The sequence below is a fragment of the Kogia breviceps genome, chromosome 18, assembly GCF_026419965.1.
Source record: "Kogia breviceps isolate mKogBre1 chromosome 18, mKogBre1 haplotype 1, whole genome shotgun sequence".
Lineage (NCBI taxonomy): Eukaryota > Metazoa > Chordata > Mammalia > Artiodactyla > Physeteridae > Kogia > Kogia breviceps.
The window spans coordinates 55,238,899-55,260,059 of NC_081327.1; the positions used below are offsets into that span (position 1 = coordinate 55,238,899).

Genomic DNA, 21,161 nt, shown 5'->3' on the forward strand with positions numbered 1-21,161 from the left:
TAAACAAATGGGACCTCACTAAACTCAAAAGCTTCTGCAAGCAAAGGAAACCATAAACAAAACGAGAAGACAACCCACAGAATGGGAGAAAGTATTTGCAAACGATGTGACCAACAAAAGATTAATCTCCAAAATTTACAAACAGGTCGTGTAGCTCAATACCAAAAAAACAAACAACCCAATAAAAATACGGGCAAAGACCTAAATACACTCTCCTCCAAAAAAGACATACAGACGCCCACAGGCACATGAAACAATGCTCAGCATCGCTAATTCTTAGAGAAATGCAAGTTGAAACTACAATGAGATATCACCTCACACCAGTCAGAATGGCCATCATCCAAAACGCTACAAACAATAAATACTGGAGAGGGTGTGGAGAAAAGGGAACCCTCCTACATTGTTGGTGGGAATGTAAATTGGTACAGCCACTATGGAGAACAGTATGGAGGTTCCTTAAAAAACTAAAAATAGAGCTACCATATGATCCAGCAATCCCACTCCTGGGCATATATCTGGAGAAAACCATGGTTTGAAAGGATACATGCACCCCAGTGTTCACTGCAGTGCTGCTTACAATAGCCCAGACATGTCAGCCACCTAAATGTCCATCAACATATGAAAGCATAAAGATGACATGGTACATATACACAATGGAGTATTACTCAGCCATTAAAAAGAATGAAATAATGCCATTTGCAGCAACACAGAAAGACCTGGAGATTATCATACTAAATGAAATAAGCCAAAAAGGGAAACACAAATACCATATGATACGAGTTATATGTGAAATCTAAAATATGGCACAAATGAACCTATCTACAAAACAGAAACAGACTCACAGACAAAAGAGATCATACTTGGGGTTGCCAAGGGGGAGGGCGGTGAGGGGGAGGGATCAACTAGGAGTCTGTGGTCAGCAGATGTAAACTGTTATATAGAGAATGGATACACAACAAGGTCCTACTATACAGCACAGGGAACTATATTCAATATCCTGGAATAAAGCATAATTGAAAAGAATATAAAAAATGAGTGTATGTGTATAAATGAGTCACTATGGTGTACAGCAGACAGTGGCACAACACTGTAAATCAAATATACTTCAATAAACAAAAATAAAATTTTTTTTAAAAATCTTGAAAAATCTAGTCCATTTCCAGCAAAAATCAAATTTCTAAGGAAAATAAGGGAATATTTAAAGCTTCTATTATGGGAAAAAATGCACTATGGAAATGTCTGTCTTGCCACAAATAAATGATCTAATATACCACTCTTTAGGGAAAAAAAGGAATGTATATATGTGTACATATGTGAGTCACTTTGCTGTATAGCACAGATTAGCACATTGTAAATCACCCATGGTAGCACAGGGAGATCAGCTCAGTGCTTTGTGACCACCTAGAGGCGTGGGATAGGAAGGGTGGGAGGGAGACGCAAAAGGGAGGAGATATGGGGATATATGTATATGTATCGCTGATTCACTTTTTTATACAGCAGAAACTAACACACCATTGTAAAGCAATTCTACTCCAATAAAGATGTTAAAAAAAAAAAAATCACCGGGCTTCCCTGGTGGCGCAGTGGTTGAGAATCCGCCTGCCGATGCAGGGGACACGGGTTCGTGCCCCGGTCTGGGAAGATCCCACATGCCGCGGAGTGGCTGGGCCCGTGAGCCATGGCCACTGAGCCTGCGCGTCCGGAGCCTGTGCTCCGCAATGGGAGAGGCCACAGCAGTGAGAGGCCCGCGTACCACAAAAGAAAAAAAAAAGACAAAAACACCTATGCTTCAATTAAAAAAATAAAAAAAGAATGAAATAATGCCATTTGTAGCAACGTGGATGAACGTGGTGATTAACATACTAAGTAAAGTAAGCCAAAGACAAATATCATACGATATCATTTATATGGAGAATCTAAAAAAAATGAGAGAAATGAACTTATTTACAAAACAGAAACAGACTCACAGACTTAGAAAACAAACTTATCGTTACCAAAGAGGAGAAGTGGAGAGGAGGGATAAATTTGGAGTTTGGGATAGACATATACACACTACCATATTTAAAATAGATACCCAACAAGCACCTACTGTATAGCACATGGAACTCTGCTCAATATCCTAGTAATCTAAATGGGAAAAAGAATTTGAAAAAGAATAGATACATATATATGGGTTTTTTTTTTTTTTTTTTGCAGTACGCGGGCCTCTCATTGCTGCGGCCTCTCTTGTTGTGGAGAACAGGCTCCGGACGCGCAGGCTCGGCGGCCACAGCTCACGGGCCCAGCCGCTCCGCAGCACGTGGGATCTTCCCGGACCGGGGCACGAACCCGTGTCCCCTGCATCGGCAGGCGGACTCTCAACCACTGCGCCACCAGGGAAGCCCCCGATACATATATATGTAAAACTGAATCACTTTGCTGTACACCTGGAACTAACACAACATTGTTTTGTTTTGTTTATTTATTTGGCTGCATTGGGTCTTTGTTACTGAGCACCGGCTTCTCATTGCAGTGGTTTCTCTTGTTGCCGAGCACGGGCTCTAGGTGCATGGGCTTCAGTAGTTGTGGCACGTGGGCTCAGTAGTTGTGGCTTGTGGGCTCTAGAATGCAGGCTCAGTAGCTATGGTCCACGGGCTTAGTTGCTCCACAGCATGTGGGATCTTCCCGGACCAGGGCTCGAACCATGTCCCTTGCACTGGCAGGTGGATTCTTTTGTGGGTTTTTTTTTTTTTTTTGTGTGTGTGTGTGTGTGTGTGTGTGTGTGTGTGTGTGTGTTTTGCAGTACGCAGGCCTCTCACTGTTGTGGCCTCTCCTGTTGCAGAGCACAGGCTCCGGACGCGCAGGCTCAGCGGCCATGGCTCATGGGCCCAGCCGCTCCGCGGCATGTGGGATCTTCCCGGACCGGGGCACGAACCCGTGTCCCCTGCATCGGCAGGCAGACTCTCAACCACTGCGCCACCAGGGAAGCCCTGGTAGGTGGATTCTTAACCACTGCGCCACCAGCGAAGTCCCAAACACAACATTGTTAATCAACTATAATCCAATATAAAATAAAACTTAAAAACAAAAATAAAAATAAACAAACAGGACCTCTTTAAACTCAAAAGCTTTTGCAAAGCAAAGAAAACCATATACAAAATGAAAAGACAACCCACAGAATGGGCGAAAATATTTGCAAATGATATGACCAACAAAAGATTAATCTCCAAAATTTAGAAAGATCTCATGCAGGTCAGTATAAAAAAAAAAAAAAAAAAAAAAAAAAAAAAAAAAAAAACCATCAAAAAAGAGACAGGAGACCTAAACAGCCTTTTTTCCAAAGAAAACATACACACGTCCACAGGCACATGAGAAGATGCTCAACATCTCTAATCATTAGAGAAATGCAAATCAAAACTACAATGAGGGCTTCCCTGGTGGCGCAGTGGTTGAGAATCCGCCTGCCGATGCAGGAGACACGGGTTCGTGCCCTGGTCCGGGAAGATCCCACATGCCGCGGAGCAACTACGCCCGTGAGCCATGGCCGCTAGGCCTGCGCGTCCGGAGCCTGTGCTCCGCAACGCGAGAGGCCACAACAGTGAGAGGCCCGCATACCGCAAAAAAAAAAAAACTACAATGAGATATTACCTCACACCAGCCAGAATGGCCACCATCAAAAAACCTACAAACAATAAATACTGGAGACAGTGTGGAGAAAAGGGAACCCTCTTGCACTGTTGGTGGGAATGTAAATTGGAGCAGCCACTATGGAGAACAGCATGCAGGTTCCTCAGAAAACTAAAAATAGCATTACCATATGATCCAGCAATCCCACTCCTGGGCATCTACTGGGACAAAACTTAATTCGAAAAGATCCATGCACCCCAATGTTCACTGCAGCCATGTTTCCAATAGCCCAGACATGAAAGCAACTTAAATGTCCATCGACAGAGGAATGGATAAAGAAGACGTGGTACACATACACAATGGAATATTACTCAGCCATTAAAAAAGGAAAGAATGCCTCTTGGAGCAACATGGATGGACCTGGAGATGATCATACTAAGTGCGGTAACTCAAACAGAGAAAGACAAATATATGATAACATTTATATGCGGAATCTTAAAAAAAATGATACAAGTGAACTTATTTACAAAATGTAAACAGACTCACAGACTTAGAAAACAAACTTACGGTGACCAAAAGGGAAAGGTGGAGGGGAGGGATAAACTGGTAGTTTGGAGTTGACATATACACACTATGATATTTAAAATAGATCCCCAGTAAGGACCTACTGTACAGCACAGGGAACTCTGCTCACTATTCTATAATAACCCAAGTGGGAAAAGAATTTGAAAAAGAATAGATACATTTACATGTACCTGAATCACTTTGCTGAACACCTGAAACTACCACAACACTGTTTATCAACTATTCTGCAATATAAAACTAGAAATAAAATAAAACTTTGTGGAAATATCTTTTTTTTTTTTTTATTTTGCGGTACGCGGGCCTCTCACTGCTGTGGCCTCTCCCGTTGCGGAGCACAGGCTCCAGACGCGCAGGCTCAGCGGCCACGGCTCACGGGCCCAGCCGCTCCGCGGCATGTGGGATCCTCCCAGACCGGGGCACGAACCCGCGTCCCCTGCATCGGCAGGCGGACTCTCAACCACTGCGCCACCAGGGAAGCCCTCGAAATACCTTAAAATCAAAACCTGAACTACAATTTGTACCCCAAACAACCATTACTAACAGTGGTCCGCGGCCTCTCGCAGGTGAGGCTGGGAAGCATTCATTGATTTCACCTGACGAGCGACGCTGCGTCCGTGGAAGGCCCGCGTGCCTCCACCCGCGGGAGGGCGACCCCGGCCCCCACGGCCCGCCTCCCCCACCACACCCCGCTCGCCCTCCACGTCCTCACCCACATCCATCCACTCGGGGGGGAGCAGCCGACACTTCTGTCTCTGTTTCAGGTTGATGGCCAGCCACAGAGGCACCTGCACTGGTAGGCCGGGGTTGAAAGGCCCCAAGTCGCCCTGCAAGCAAACACACACAAACACACACCGTCCCTCAACTCTGCATCGCTGGACCTCTGCTGTCCACGGGCTGAAGCCCGAGCGCGCTCTCGGCCACACCGCTCCCCACCGCTAGGTCCCGAACGCCGCCCGACGACACCTGTGGGCGCTGAACCCGCCGCCCACCCTCCCTCCCGGAAGCAGGAACCGACCACGGAGAGCCGGAGGCCCGGCGGGTCTCACCCCGATGAGGTAGATCTTGTCCAAACTGAAGTTCGGGATAATGGTGACCAGCTCCTTCTCGGCCAGAAACTCCACCTCGGCCGCGTCCATGGTGGAGCCCGCGGCCACCACGGGACTCGCCGCCGCCTCCTGCCCCTCAGCGTCCGGGAAGACGCGCTGCAGCCGCCGCTTTCCCGCCACCGAGCAATGCCCAGCCTCTGGCCGGAAGGAGCCTCGGCCGGCCTATAGAAACGCGGCGTTCTCCGCGGGGCGGCGGAAGGCGGGGACCTCGGATGCTACGAGCCCGCGGATTGGCGAGCCTGAAAGAGGCTGCGAGCAGAACCCACCCCTCTCGTGGGCAGACTCCGCCCCCTCCCGTGGGCCGCACACCTGGCGCCGCCGGCCCACCGGCACCTATTACAGGCTTCGGTGTCCCTTCAACTGCCCTGGGCGCCCGCCCGCCAACACTGCGAGTCAAACTGCGGGTGGGCTTCGGGGCCAGGAGTAAATGCATGTAATTGGTCACGAAGTGACCTGACTACACAGACGCTGCCCCGGGCCCCAGCGGAGCGAGCGCAGCCGTTATTTCCTTTAACTTCACAGTCTTCTGTCTTCCCTGTACACGGGATTAACATCTATAAAAATGAAGATTCCTGGGAATTCCCTGGCGGTCCAGTGGTTAGGACTCCGCGCTTTGGGCCCGGGTTGATCCCTGGTCGGGGAACTAACATCCCACAAGCAGCCCGGTGCGGCCAAGGGAAAAAAAAAACGCAGAATCTTCCACTGCACCCGTATATTCCAACTCGGAAACCGCGGGGGAGAGGCTCACAATTTGCATTTTGGCAGACTCCCCAGGTGAGACTTGTGAAGGGGCAAGTTTGCCTGATTTGCATTGATGAGCTCACCTGTTGGCCAGTCCGGGTGCCCTCTATACCGTGGGCTTATGTGAACCTTTACAACAGGGGTTCTAAGACCCTCCTCTGTCAGCATCGCCTGGGAGATTCCGAATGTTTACATGCACACACATGCAGACTTGTGATTCAGGGGTCTGGGTGAGGACAGAGTGTTGATTTTAATCAGGGATTTTGATGGGGTGATAATAGGCCAGGAAAACTTCCTGGGAGGTGAAGCACCTAGAAGAGAACTGGGGGGAGGGGCGGGGGCCGGGAAGGGGCGGGGGGCGGGGGGGAGTTGAATTCAACACCACGATCATTGGGCTCTAAGAAAAAGCATATGTGATAGGAGGATTTCAGGGTTCTAGATCCCAGCAGGAAAGCTGCCTCAGCCCAAAAAACGGCACGCTTTCCTCTCTAACCACCCTGAAACCTGCCCCATGTCAGGTTATCGGGAAGATGAAATAAGGCCATAATTCAGTTCTGCTCACTCGCCTGGCCTGGAAAGTTGTCTGTTGTCTATCTGCATTGGAAGTTGTCATTGCAGGCCTGGAGATTTCCTTCACTGTGTCATTTATGAAGACAAATACTTTCAAAGAAAAGAAAAGATCCCTCGGGATGCTGTGTGACGGAGAGCACGTGACCACTCTGAACTTCAGTCTCTTCATCTGCAAGCGAGGTAGGAAGAGGAGTACCCAGGGGGGTTGGGGAGGAGGGGAAGCTGTAGGCCACCTGGCCCCTCCTAAAATAGAAGCTCCCTCAGTCATCTGCAGAGAGTGTGTGCCAGCTTGTCTGGGTTTTGACTGATGGGGGAATGTTGTCTTGACTGGCAAATATCTGTGTTTCAAATTTGGTGAGGCTTCCCTCCCTGATTTTCGCAAAAATTTTTGTAAAAGAGCAAAGGAAAAAAGCTGGCTGGAAGGCTGAGGTTCAGAGAGGCCAGGCAGAGTGAGCAGGAGAGCTAGCAGAGCCCGGTACCTTGGTGTCCTTATGGGTAAGGTGGGGACAGTGCCGCTGCTTACCTTGCAGGGCTGTTGGGAAAACGAGACAAGGGGGGGGGGGGTGCAGCTTTACGCACTGCAAAATGGTGGCGTCCTGGAGTCTCAAACTTGAGCAGACACCAAGGTCCTTAGGGGGCTTGTTAAAGCAGCACAAATCACAATAGCCAGCAGGTGGAAATACCAAATGGCCATCAGCTGAAGGTTGGATAAACAACATGTGGTCCATACTTACTATGGAATATTCTTCAGCCATAGACAGGAGTGAAGCACTGGTTCATGCTACAATGTGGAGGAGCCTTGAAAACATTATACTACATGAACGAGGCCAGACACAAAACACCATATATGATTCCATTTATCTGAACTGTGCAGAATAGGTAAATCCATGGAGACAGGAACTAGATTAGTGGTTACCAGGGTTGAGGGAGAGGGGGATGGAGTTTCTTCTGAGGTTGATGGAAACGTTCTGGAATTAGACAGTGGTGGTGGTTGTCCAACTCTAAACATACTAAAAACTACTGAACTGTAAACTCTGAAAGGGTGAATTTTACAATATGTGAATTATTCCTCAAGAAGACTGATTTAAATGCCCCTCCCTAAGCTCCAGACCCAGGCTTTCTGACTCAGTGATCACACACTTTACATGCTCCCCAGAAAGTTCTTATAATTGCAAAACGGGGAAGGGAAGTGATTTGTCCCAATCCAGTCTGGCTGTGAGCCGCTCCCAGGATCCAGAGAGGACTCCTGAGAGCCCATCCTCAGGCCTGGCCTCTGAAAGTCGGGGAAAGAGGGAAACAGACAAGAGGAAAAGTCAAGCAGGGAGGGAGGACGGGGCGCTACTTTAGATGGGGCGGTCAGGGCCCTTGTACCATTATCTCCTGTTGTGAACAGTGCCTCCCCAGAAAGCTAGATGACCCCTGTGGTAAGGAATTAAGAGCTGGGGACAAAATAAATTGGGATGAAGGGGCACATATCCTGGGCAGAATTCCAGATGGTGTAGATAAAGCTCATCACTCCTGAAGTGTGGGCACCCATGGTCACTTCCTTCCAAAGAGAACAGGATGGAAACAGGGAAAAACAGAGAAACCTGACCAACAAGCCCTCAGGCAAGTGATCCAAGATCAACATCAGCCATGATAAGCCTTGGTGACATGTGCAGCCTTGATGGGATGGAGGAGGAGAGTGCATTCCCACTGGGGCGTCCTCCCTAAACCTACAAGCCCCGTCTAATCATGAGAAAAACGTCAGACAAATCTTAATAGAGGGACAGTCTACAGAACACCTGGCCAGTCCTCTTGAATGTCAAAGTCATCAAAAACGGAGTCTGAAAAACTGTCCCAGCCCAGAGGAGTCTAAGGACACTTGACAACTAAATGTCTTATGGGAACCTGGAGCAAAACAACGACATTGGAGGTAAACAGCAAATATGAATAAACTATGGACCTTAGTTAATATAAATGTATCAAAATTCGTTCATTAATTGTGACAACTATACCAGAGTAACGTAAGAATAAGGAATGGGCTTCCCTGGTGGCGCAGTGGTTGAGAGTCCGCCTGCCGATGCAGGGGACGCGGGTTCGTGCCCCGGTCCGGGAAGATCCCACATCCGGGAACCCGTGAGCCACGGCCGCTGCGCCTGCGCGTCCGGAGCCTGTGCTCCGCAACGGGAGAGGCCACAACGGTGAGAGGCCCGCGTGGCGCAAAAAAAAAAAAAAAAAAAAAGAATAAGGATTAACAACAGGTGAAACATGGTGGGCGGCAGTATATGGGAACCCTCTGAACTATCTTTGTAACTTTTCTGTAAATCTAAAGCTATTCTTGGGAATCCCCTGGCTGTCCAGTGGTTAGGACTCCAAGCTTTCACTGCTGAGGCCCCAGGTTCAATCCCCGGTCAGGGAACTAGGGTCATGCAAGCTGCATGGCATGGCCAAAATAAAATAAAATAAAGCTATTCTTTTTTTAAAAAAATAAAGCTACTCTTAAAAAATAAGTAGGGACTTCCCTGGTGGTGCAGTGGTTAAGAATCCACCTGCCAATACAGGGGACATGGGTTCGAGCCCTGGTCCGGGAAGATCCCACATGCTGTGGAGCAACTAAGCCCGTGCACCACAACTACTGAGCCAGCGCTCTAGAGCCTGCAAGCCACAACTACTGAGCCCAAGTGCCACAACTACTGAAGCCCACGTGCCTAGAGCCTGTGCTCCACAACATGAGAAGCTGCCTCAACGAGAAGCCCGCGCACCTCAACGAAGAGTAGCCCTCGCTCGCAGCAACTAGAGAAAGCCCATGGGCAGCAGTGAAGATCCAACGCAGCCAAAAAATTAATTAATTAACTAAAAAATAAGTTTTTTTTTTTTTTTTAAAGCCTCCCTGGGACTTCCTTGGTGGCTCAGTGGTTAAGAATCCACCTGCCAATGCAGAGGACATGGGTTCGAGCCCTGGTCCAGGAAGATCCCACATGCCGCGAAGCAACTAAGCCCATGTGCCACAACTACTGAGCCTGAGCTCTAGAGCCCGCGAGCCACAACTACTGAGCCCGTGCGCCACAACTACTGAGCCTGCGCTCTAGAGCCTGCGAGCCACAACTACTGAGCCCATGTGCAAAAACTACTGAGCCTGCGCTCTAGAGCCCGTGCTCCGCAGCAAGAGAAGCCGCCGCAACAAGAAGCCTGCGCACCGCAACGAAGAGTAGCCCTCGCTCACCGCAACTAGAGAAAGCCCACGCGCAGCAACGCAGGCCCAACACAGCCATAAATAAATGAATTAAAAAACATAAAATTAAAAAGTCTCCCCTCCAAGTCCCCCCGGGGCACCTAACCGAGTGTCCCCCCTCAGGGTCGTCAGCACTGCAATACCTTTGGGTCACACTAGAATTTAGGCCACGGAACAGCCCTCCCCAAATGAGTCAGCAACCCGGACTTCTGATTTGAAAGCAGTGGATCTTTCTGAAAGGCTGGAAATGTCCCGTAGCTGTCCGATCCAGGACAGTGGCCACTAGTCCCACGTGGAAACTGAGCACTTTCGGGGGGCTGGCATCCTCTGAAGGGGCGGGGCCCCTGTGTCCCACACGGGGCCGGCCACCCGCCAGTGCGCTCCGATGATGGTTGCGCAGAGCATATAGGGAAGGGCCCGTGGTCTCCCTGCACAGAGCATCTGCGTCCCGTCCCAGGTCCGTCTACCGCAGAGGTCTGAACCTCTGCCACGGGGCAGCGATATTCTTACAGCGAGGAGACAGTGGTCCAGGAAAACGAAGAATGAATTACAGCGAAGAATCGAGGAGGTGGGTGAGACCTTCCAGGGACTCTCGGCCCTGCCTGTGCAGGAGAATCTGCCGGATCCCCGGCCACACCTGCACCGAGGGAATCGGAACCTCCGGGTGGGGCTCAGGCCTCGGCCGGGGCTGGGAGGCCAGCCACTCTCCTGTGGTCTCCAGGGGACTTTAGGGGAAGCAGTGACTTGCCGCTGGTGGTACCTCCCGTCTAAAGAGGGGGTTAGAATTACAGTCACAGCAGCAAAAGGGAAACACGGAATGGAAAACACCTCCTCCCGAAGCCTCCCTTCCTGGCCCCAGCTGAAAGGGGCCGTGCAGTGGCACGTACGGGTACGGAGCAGGGCCCTGATCATAGCACAAGGCTGCTTCCCTACCTACGCCCCCACCAGAGAGTACGGCTCCTCCTGGGACGTGGACACCGCCTGCCCCTCTGAGGTCTCCGAGGCAAGGTGACAGCATGAGCCCCGCAGGCCTGACCTCATCTGCTGTTTCTGGCCATCGGCGGCTCCCATTGGTGGGGGCCCAGCCACTTCAATGGGTACCTGTTCCAGCGTTCATCTCCTAGAGCCCCTGAGCCCTTGAGAGGTGGGCCGGGACTGACACAGGTGAATCCTCAGCTGCGTCTGACACAGCCGTGTAGACAGCGGGGGCTCCCGTACCGGGCGGCAGTGTTGTTTCTTCTCACGACAGCCCTCAAGGTGTTCTTCTCTCTGCTGAGCGCGCTGACAAGTGAAGCAGGAAAGACAAGTGGCGGCCAGTTCTCCGGGGCTGCTGTGTAAGCTGCTCCCAGAACCTGGACCAGATCCCGTGCCCAACGGCACGCTGTGTGAGGGATGCGGGTCGGGGAGTGCCATGCGCCGATTTGCAGTTTAGAAAGAGAATTCTGGGGGATGCAGTGGGGTGGGACTCTGTCTGGCAGCAGGAGGCTCACCTGGAGGCTGGGAGCAGACGTCTAGCAGAGCTGCGGCGCCTAAGGCACAGCCACGGGGATCAAGAGGAGGGACGGTCTGAAACCAGAGCCCGCGGACTGTCTGCCAGTGTCCAGAAAAGCCAGGTCCGGGGACGCCTCCGGGCCCCACCCAGGTGGCCACAGGTCCCTCCCAGCTACCTGTGGCTCCATACAGCCTGGCAGCGTCCCCCCCCGCCAGCCCCACCCCTGGGCCTGCGACTCCCTCCCTGCCGCGCCCCGGCCACCAGGGTCTGGCGGGGGAGCCATCCCGCCAGTCGCACGGTGCACATCACGGCTGAGCCAGGGGCTCTCAAATGCCTCCGACATGGTGCGAATACACTCTTGTGTCTTTTTGCCATCTGCCGCTGTCATTAAAAAATTACATTTCCATCTGTTTTCACACTCTCCTCCCCTCCCAGCTTCCCTTCCCGGAGGCATGTAGCACGAATCCCACGCTGAGGACCCGAACGTTCCCTCGCCTCTTGGAACCTGGGAGCTTCCCCACGACGCACCGGGGTTAGGGGTACCGGCCTTTGTGGGTGACCAGAGCTGTTAATTCCTCTTGGGTCGCCACTGGCCGTGACCTCTACCCCCCGCCACTCCTCCACACACACTTTGCGGGGAGCCACTTACAAAGCTTTTCTGTTGGTGGTTTTCATCTGTATGCGTGGCTTTGGCATTAAAAATACATGAAAAATAAACTGCAGACATTAGTAACCATTCCCCCAGAATGTATTTCAGGAAGAACAGACTAGAGAAATAAGGATCAGGGAGCCATGTTTTGAGTTCAAAACAAGTTGTCATTCTAGACCAGCCCCAAAGAGACACCCACCCCCAGCTATATAGCATCCCTGACCTTTCACGAAGGGTCGAGTCCACGTAGAACCCAACGACCCCACGAGGTCGTGACCACGAACTACTCCTGGTAGACCTTCTCAAATACAGCTCTGCAAGCGTCAGCACAGTCACTAACATTCTAGAGGGCTTTTTAGACCCTGTGCCAGGCGTTATTCTAGCTTCTGTACGCATGGCCATCCATTACATCTTCTCAACAACCTATTTACTACCCTCATTTGAAGACTGGGGAAAGCTGAAGCTCAGAGAGGCAAAGTAACTTGCTCCAGGTCACCCAGCTGAGAAATGGAGCACGGGGATGGACCCCAGGAAGCAGGAGCCAATTCAGGGTAAGATGCAGGTCTCTACTGCTGGCCCCCCGGGTCTCAGACCCTTCGGAACCTGGGGCGGCTAGGAAGCCAGGTTCCTCACATTGTGTCCCCGGACCAGCAGCACTGCCACCCTGCGAGCTGGTTAGGGAGCACAGCAGCAGGCCCCACCTCAGACCTCCCCCCGCCCGGTATCTGGATTTGAACCAGCTCCCCACTGAGAAGCACTGGTTGCCTCACGGCCACAAGGGACAAGGAATGTGGGGAATCTACCCGCTAACTCCCATCCACAGTGGGTGAGGGGTACTGCCAGGCGGCCCTGAGAGCCTGCACCCCAACTGCTCCTGCACAGAAGGAAGCCCTTGGAAAGAAAGGTGGGGGTGCGGCAGCAGAATCCTGCTGTCACATAAAGGGGGGGCACTGCCCCTGCAGATGTGGTCCCAGGTGCCCTGCTCTTACCACTCACCCCACATTCACACCCTCAATCTCCCAGACTCCTCCGGTCCCCGTGGAATTGTGCCCATGCCCCAGATGAGCAAATGGAGGCCCAGGGAGCTTGGCGACCTGTGTGATTGTGACTCCCATTTACTGACTGTCTGCTCTGTGCCAGGGACCATGTGGGGTGTTACGTAGATCATTTTCCTTAGTCCACATGTGCACCCCACATGGGAGGTCCTGTTACCCTCACTTTTACAGGTGAAGAAAAGGTTCAGAGAGGTTGAACGGCTTCCCAAGGCCACACAGCACCATGCGGCTCTGGCTGACACCCTTGCTCACACCCCTCATCTTTCTCACGGCCCCTAAGAGGGATGCGGGGGCTGGAGTGGGGTCCCCTGCCCCCCTGATGTCAAGCCCTCCCTGGGCTAGAGCTTGCACGGAGCAGGCCCCCTACACCTCGCCCCTCCGTCACAGGGAGACAAAGCTTGCTTGAAGGCAGAGCCTCAGGGGCAGTTGAGTGGCATCACGGGGTTTCCTGCAGCCTGGGGTGCAGATGTCACCAGTAAGGGTCCCCCTCACTCAGCCGGCACCGTTCTGGGGTGTGTACCCCGGGCTGGCTTCACCAGAGCCCCCAGATTCAAGAGGTCCAGAGCCCAGGACTGGTGTGGGTGCCTTGGACCTCAATACCTTTCTTTCTCCAAGAGACCAAGGGGACTCGCCTGGGCCCTGCAAGAAAGCCAAACCAGCACCCCAGGGCTGCACAGCCTCTGGCCGGCCCCTCCACCTCGTCTCCAGCTCACAGCCCTCTTCCCATTGCCATGGCCACTAAAAGCCTGGGATGAAGTGGCGATGAGCCAGGGCAGGCTGCTGAGTGGGCTGGAGGCCTCTGAGCGGTGTCCAGGAGGTGTGTGGGCTCCTCCTCCAGCTGTGGACGGAGCCAGCCCTCAGGGCGAGCAGCCAGCCCTGAGACCCAGCATCCCCTGGGTTCCAGAGGGAACAGGACGGGGACAAAGTGTCAGCGTCACATCCAAGCAGACATGAGGAGCACTGGGAATCCAGGCAGAAAGGGATGCTTTGCCCAGACAATCAACAAGAAATATGTGCTGGGAGGCAGCTCTGTGGGGATGGTAAGAGAACAGGGTCGGGGCCTCCTGGGGGTGCAGTGGTTAGGAACCCGCCTGCCAAACGCGGGGGACGCAGGTTCCAGCCCCGGGCCGGGAGGATCCCACATGCGGTGGAGCAACTAAGCCCGTGGGCCACAACTACTGATCCCACGTGCCACAGCTACTGAAGCCTGCAAGCCAAAACTACTGATCCCACGCGCCACAACTACGGAGCCTGTGCTCTAGAGCCTGCGAGCCACAGCTCCTGAACCCGTGCACCACAACTATGGAGCCTGCACTCTAGAGCCCGCGAGCCACAAGCACTGAGCCCATGTGCCACAACTACTGAAGCCCGCACGCCTAGAGCCCGTGCTCCACAACAGAAACCACCGCAATGAGAAGCCCGTGCACCGCAACGAAGAGTAGCCCTTACTCGCCGCAACTAGAGAAAGCCCGTGTGCAGCAATGAAGACCCAAACGCAGCCAAAAATAAATAAATAAATAAATTTATATTAAAAAAGAAAAGAGTGTGGGGTCTGGGTTCAAATTCTGACTATCTGATGGCCTTGTGCAAGGGATCTAAGCCTCTAAATTCCTCAAGTGCCCCATCTGTAAAATGGGGATAATAATAGTGTCTACACCGGGAGACTGGATTATTATTCCCAGCCCGTCTCTCACTCCCTTTAATAGACATGTCCATCCCTTCCTGTGCCATGGGACCACCCAGCTCACCCACGTGGGGTTTGGCCGTGTGACCTGCTTGGCCCACAGGCTGAAGCTGAGAATGCTCTCGCACGGCCTGGTTTGTGCTCTGTGTGTCTGTCCCAAGAACGCACTCGGGGAGCTGCTGGCCAGAGAATGAGGAGGCACAGGACACTCTGCAAATCAAGGGGCCAAGACCATCCAAAGACCCATCACCAGCTGGACCAGCCCCTCCACGATAAGCGATTCTCTGAAGCCTACCTGTGTACCCGGGGGTGCACCACCTTCTCTGCCCGCCCAAGAAGCAGGGTCCACTGCTCGTTACACGGGATCTTTACTTACAGTGCAAAAAAGAAATTATAAATCACTTTTTGGACTGTTTCAATGTCTGTAAGACAACTCGTAAAAAACGAAGCCGGCCCTTTGCAAGAAGTCCTTGTATGTGCGGCCCTCCTGGGCACCCGTCTGTGTGGCCCAGGCCGCTGGGAGTCTGTCTAGAAGAAACCCTCTCCCCGGTACCGATGGCCGTCTCTGTGCCCCGGGGTCGGCAAGAATATGTAGGCATCAGAGGTCCGGTCCACTCAACGAGGCTTGGGAAATGTCGTTCTGGACGAGGGCAGGGCCGATCCCTCGCTCCTCTCGCCACGCCTCTGCTGGTCCAGTGCCGGAATCGCTCTGTCTTCCGAGCCGGCGTTCTCAGCACATCTGTCCCAGGCACCCCGGGACATGCCAAGCAAAGGGCAGCCAGAGCCGGAGCCAGTGCAGGCAAATCCCCGACGCACGCGTGCCTTCTCCTCAGGCCTCAGGCTCTGTTTCTCCATCCTCCGGGCACGACCCCGTCTCCTCCAGCCAGACTAGGAGACAGAAGGGGGTGTCAGCATCTGGATGGACCCCCCCCACCACAGCCAGGCCCCTTTCCCCGGGAGCTCCATGGCCAGTGCCTCTGGGCGCCTTGCTTTATACCAACGCCCCAGCTCCCTGCGCATACGGCACTGGTGTCAGCCGCTTCTGAGAGGGGACCCCAGTGATGCTGGGTCTCACCTGGGTCCCATGGGATTTCCCACCCATCCCCTGCCTGCACCCAGCACCGAGCTCCCCCAGATCTCCGGCTGAGGTCCCTGGGATTTGTACCGCTGGCCCCATCCTTGGCTTGGCCTCTTCTGAGTGCCTGCCTGGAGGTGCCTTCAGGCCCGAGGCTGGGCGGGAGGTCCCCTCCGCTTCTCGATGTGGGGAGTCGGGACCCAGAGCGGGGGAGACCTTCCCCCAGTTGGCAGGGTAGTCTGGGCAGGGCAGGGTCCTCTCCGGCCCCTCGCTGCGGGGCAGGGCCAGGTATCTGATCACCACTCAGAGCCCACAGCCCTGGAGGAGGTGCTGCCCTAAATATCGCTGGTGACAAGACCAAGGGCACGGGCCACGTGCGGCGTGTGAAGTCAGGCCCTTGACTTTCCTCGCCGCGAATGCTCACGGCCTCTCTGAGGCACAGCTGTTCTCTGCGAGACAGGGGAGCCGAGGCCTCGTTCCCCAAATCACACGCTAATGCGTGGCAGAGCCAGGATCCAAATTCAGGGTTTTGTGACTCCAAGGCCTGTGCCCTTTCTCCTACACCTCCCTCTCTAAATGGGGCCAAGCAGAGGGTCAGGCCTGAGTTCTGCCACCGGACAGGACTGGAGGGGCCCCCTGTGCTGGTCCCTCGGCACTAATCCACCCTGGGACTCCGTGGGCTCTCGGGGCTCTCACCCCGCGGACCCTGAGGAGTAACCATGAGTCTCCCCGGCACTCACACTGGCCCTGGGAGCAGGGAAGGCAGTTATGACCCCATCTTACAGATGAGAACACGGAGGCACTGAGAGAGAAGGGAGCGTAATGGCAGGGCCAAGGCCCAGGGCCTCAGCTGCCCACACTCAGCTCTCTGATTAGACGCTGAAGCAGAAACCCAGCTCTTCTCCCACCATGCTGTGTGCCCTTGGGTGAGTCGCTGTCCCTCTCTGAACCTCAGTTTCCCCAGCTGTAAACTAGAGATAAGGGCGGTACTCACAGCCCACAGGGTTGGAGCGAGAATTAAATAAGATTTGTGGAAAGCATTTAGCCCAGTGCCGGGCACTTGAAAAGGTGACACAGGACTGTGACCGATGGCTCTCACTACCGTGCGTGGCCCAGCCCAAGTACCCACACGGGGCCTGGCCCGAGCCCGATGGCTTCTCCAGCTCATTCCCCCTGGTGGGTAAGCTGACATCCAAACTGAGAGGTCCTGGAAAAGCCTCCCCAAGTCCCCCACTGACTCCCACCAGTCCCACATCAGCCTTGAAGGCCTGTGTCCTCTGCAGGAGCCAGGCAGGGCTTGCGTCACGACGGCTGATTGGCTGGATGACGGTGGCCACTGAGACGGCGTCTAGCCTGGCAGTCCAGAGCACAAGCTCCAGATCTCACGGCCTGGGTCTGAATCCTAACTCTGCCACGTACCAGCTGTGCGGCGAGTGTCTCAACCTCTCTGAACATCAGTTTACCCATCTACAGAATGGGGGTGATGAAAACGGGACCTAACTCAGAGTTACTACGAGACCTCAAGGAAAAATAATCATAATCAGTAAGTCCCCTACATACGAACCTTCAAGTTGCAAACTTTCAAAGAGGCAAACGTGCGTTCGCACGTCCAATCACCTAAGCTAGTTCACGTGTCTGGCGTACACTGTCACGTGTGTGCATCCTCTACGAGTGGTTGTGCGTTTGTGTACTTTACAGAACTGTACAGAGTACAGCAGTACAGTATCTTTATTTCAAGCCCAGGATGTCCGGAAGCAAGCATAAAAGCGGCGGTGATGTAGCTGGTACAGTACTACCCAGACATCACTGGACTGTTTTTTCAAGAGAGTAGGTAGACTTGAACCCAGCAAGAAACCAGAACCTGTGCCATCAACATCAGGCACGAGTGAGACGGCAGCTTGCCCTCCGTCTCCTATTGCTGACGATCCTTCAGCTCTACCATGGCCCACCTCCTCTCCCTCCTCCTGGCAGGAACTCTGCTTGCCTGTTCCCTCGAGGCCAGCCCCTGTGTGTCAGCTGTTGTGCTGTACTACTCAACTTTTCAAGGGACTGTACTGTAACATTAAAAACGGTGTCTTTATTTTGTGTGTTTGTGTTTTACGTATTATTTGTGAAAGGTATTATAAACCTTTTACAGCACAGTACTATCTAGCCAACTGTGTTAGCTGGGTACCTAGACTAACTCTGCTGGACTTAAGAACACGCTCTCGGAACGGAAGCCGTTCGTGTGTAGAGGACTTACTGTATTATTCACAACAGCAGCCTCAGCACCAAGCACAGGTCTGGCTCAATAAATCTGTTCACGAAAAATGTCCCACTGGCTCCAACAGTGTGCAGAAGGGGGCCGGGGGCGGGGACACGGCAGTCTGGGCGGCCCCCTCTCACCCCTCTCTGGGAACGGTCCCATCCCTTCTCTCCTCCCTGCGGTGAGCTGCCACGGAAAGCGCGGAGATGGGCCACACAGCCTGGGCGCGGGGGAGCTTCCAAGCCTGTCCTGTGGCGGCCGGCAAGACGGAGGCCCCGTTCCCCAGCTGCGGGGGAAGGCACCTCCATCCATCACCTCCGTGGGCCCGCCCAGCCCCATCCATCACTCGCCCAGCCGCCGGCGGGGGCTGTCTAGCTAATTACTTAACGTGCCACATCTTGCTGAGGCTGGTGCCACGGCGAGGGGCCCGCGGGGGAGTGTACGCGGAGCTGAGTGTAAATTTTTAATAAACTGGGGGTGGGGGCGGACCCACAGCCCGGAAGGGGGCCCCTGTGAGCTGTGCCCAGCCAGGTCCCCCAGACCCCCTGGCTTAGCATGGCGGCAGGGTGGCCTCACCTGCCCTCCGAGAGTCCCTCGGCAGGATCGCGCCCGTGGGGGTCGGCGGGGTGACGATGATGTAGGGCACATCCAGGCGCCTGTCGCTCAGGACGGGGGCCTCATCATGGCTGCCGCTGACACACATTTTTAAGCCTGGGGGGGCAGGCCGTGGAACACACACGTACACACACGACAGAGAGACAAGCATCAGTGGCTGCCGGGGACTGCCCACCGCTCCTGCCGGCCGCCCTTCGCCAGCACTGTGTGTCCCCAGGCCACAGGTGAGGAAACCGAGCCTCAGGACGGCGTCCGAGCGCAACTTGGCGAGGGCGTGAGTTTGCTTTGCTTTGTTCGCTAATGTGACCTGGGTGTGTGACACGCAGTAGGTATTCAAAACACGGCTCTGGGGCTTCCCTGGTGGCGCAGCGGTTGAGAGTCCGCCTGCCGATGCGGGGGACGCGGGTTCGTGCCCCGGTCCGCGAAGATCCCACATCCGGGAACCCGTGAGCCATGGCCGCTGCGCCTGCGCGTCCGGAGCCTGTGCTCCGCGGCGGGAGAGGCCACGACGGTGAGAGGCCCGCGTACCGCAAAAAAAAAAAAAACCAAAAAAACCCACCACGGCTCTTGAATGTATGAAACCAACCGGGCTTGAACTGGAACCCAAGCCTGTCCGAATCATAGCCATGTGTGAAGCGACCTCTCCCACAAATTATTTTCTGAGCGAGTTTGTGTGAGATCAGTGTCGTTTCTTCCTTAAGAGTGACTGAACTCACCGCAGAAACTGTCTGGGCCTTCAATATTCTTTGGGCAATTTGGTTTAATAGAGATGGGGCTATTCAGATTCTCTGTTTCCTCTTGCTTCCCTTTGGCTGTGTTGCATTAATCAAGGAATCTGTCCGTTTCTTCTAAATTGTTGAATTCCTTGTCTTATCTCTCCCATAAATTCAGTACAGGAGGTAATCCAGCCCGGCCGGTTTTCATCTCCAGCTGACATAAAAGTACCTCACCAAACCCCTTCCTCATTCTCCCCATCTGAGTCAAAGCCGTCACCTTGCGCCGGAAACCAGAGCCTCAGCCACGGTTCTCCTGTCCTCCTTGCCCTCCAGCCCTCTGGCCAGTTTAATCAACCACCAAGCCCGCAGATTCCACCGCCTTAACACCTGGGACATTCCCCCCCCAACACTCACGGCCCTAGCTAGCGTCTCCACCCCCTGGCTTACCCCTCAGCAGCCCACCCTGCAAACAGCAGCCAGAAACGGCAAACCTGATCATACCTCGTAGCTGCTCAGAATTCTTACTAGCTCTTGGAGGCTAGCTACAAGCAGCATTTTTCCAAAAGTGTGTTCCCTGCAACACTGGCCTCCTCAGACTCCCTCAGGAAGGGGGTTCCATGATCAGACGAGTTTGCGAATCCGATCTACTCTGTCCTCTCGGAGAGTCCCATGCATGTTAGAGTATTAAAGGAGGCTCTGAGAAGTCCTGCACTAAGGAAGCTGCTTTCATTGTGCTTCACCCCGGGCTTCCTGAACTTAAATAACCTTGATGTCTGTTTTTGGAGGGACACCTGTTACCATCTCACAAGTCCATGAGTCATGAAATACGTTTTGGGAAATGCTGATCATAAATTAGAGTCAGCCTCTTAGCCCGGCTCTCAGCCTTCACGGTCTGGCCCAAACTCGTTTTGAAGCTTCACCCCCTGCCACCCGCCCACACGCCCCGAACCGCTCACAGTCCCCCAAATGCCCTGGGCTCCCCAGCCCTTTCGTGCCTTTGCACAGGCTGTTCCTCCTGCCTGGAGCGCTCCTTGTTGCTTTGGCAGGGTGGCGAGCTCCTACTTATCCCTCAAAACCCAGCACAGTGGGCTCTTCTGTGGGGGAAGATGTCCCTGGTATCTGACCCTGCTCCTTCAGTATGAGGTCTTGCAGTGCTCATCTCACCGTATGCAAACGACTAGCTCTGTCTCCCTTTACTGTGCGCGTCTGGAGGACAGCCTCTGCTCACTCAGCCACGCGTCCCCTGAACCTAGCATTCTGCCTGGGACAGAGCAAGTAGGGGTGCTTTCAATTTTAAATAAAAAACAACTTCAGGCACGGCTGAATTGGGTAGTCACATCTTTGTCTCTATGTCCCATCACTTCGGTTTTTTTTTCCCCCCCAAACAGCCCCAGACTGGATCGCATCAGCTCAAGTATCTGAGCCCCTAGCTAACATCACGAGCAGAGCAGTGAGGTGGCCTTCCCTGACCCCCACTGGGACAGTGCTCCTAAATGACCACACTGTAGGGTTGGGCTGGTGGTTCTCAAGTATGTCCCCAACAGGTGGAGTCTAATTCCCCTCCTCTCCAGCATGGGATGGACTGAGGATGAATTCTAACGCCTAGAAAAAGAAGGGAAGGGATGGCGTGTGACTTCCAGGAGAGGTCATAAAAGACACTGCACTTCCTTCGTGCTCTCGCTCTGGGGAAGCCAGCCGCCATGCTGTAAGGATGTTCAAGCAGCCTGAGGAGAAGCCCAGGTGGTGAGCCAACAGCTGTGGGAGGGAGCCACCTAGGAAGTGAGTCCACCAGCCCAGGCAAGCCTGCA

General features: G+C 53.7%; 2 protein-coding genes across 7 annotated transcripts in view; both read right to left on the reverse strand.

Moving 5' to 3' along the window:
- Positions 1 to 5,428, reverse strand: part of GINS2 (GINS complex subunit 2) — a 47,371-nt gene extending 41,943 nt beyond the window's left edge. Inside the window, exons 1-2 of one of the 2 annotated variants that reach the window (XR_010837985.1) lie at positions 5,238 to 5,420; positions 4,901 to 5,015 (exon numbers count right to left, since the gene is read on the reverse strand). Coding sequence is in view for 1 of the 2 variants with exons in the window: in XM_059045524.2 (XP_058901507.1) it covers positions 4,901 to 5,015; positions 5,238 to 5,327 (205 nt within the window). In the remaining variant the exon portion in view is untranslated. Of the gene's footprint in view, positions 1 to 4,900; positions 5,016 to 5,237 lie in introns of both variants that reach the window. The other variant, XM_059045524.2, reaches the window with a different exon arrangement.
- A 9,625-nt stretch (positions 5,429 to 15,053) lies between these two features.
- C18H16orf74 (chromosome 18 C16orf74 homolog) overlaps positions 15,054 to 21,161 on the reverse strand; it is a 30,056-nt gene continuing 23,948 nt past the window's right edge. For 4 of the 5 annotated variants that reach the window (XM_067020294.1, XM_067020291.1, XM_067020292.1 and 1 more), the window contains 2 exons: positions 18,599 to 18,733; positions 15,054 to 15,590 (listed from right to left, as the gene is read on the reverse strand). In XM_067020294.1, coding sequence (XP_066876395.1) covers positions 15,532 to 15,590; positions 18,599 to 18,725 — 186 coding nt within the window. In that variant the 5' untranslated portion in view covers positions 18,726 to 18,733 and the 3' untranslated portion in view covers positions 15,054 to 15,531. Of the gene's footprint in view, positions 15,591 to 18,598; positions 18,734 to 19,854; positions 20,131 to 21,161 lie in introns of those variants that run through there. The other variant, XM_059045529.2, reaches the window with a different exon arrangement.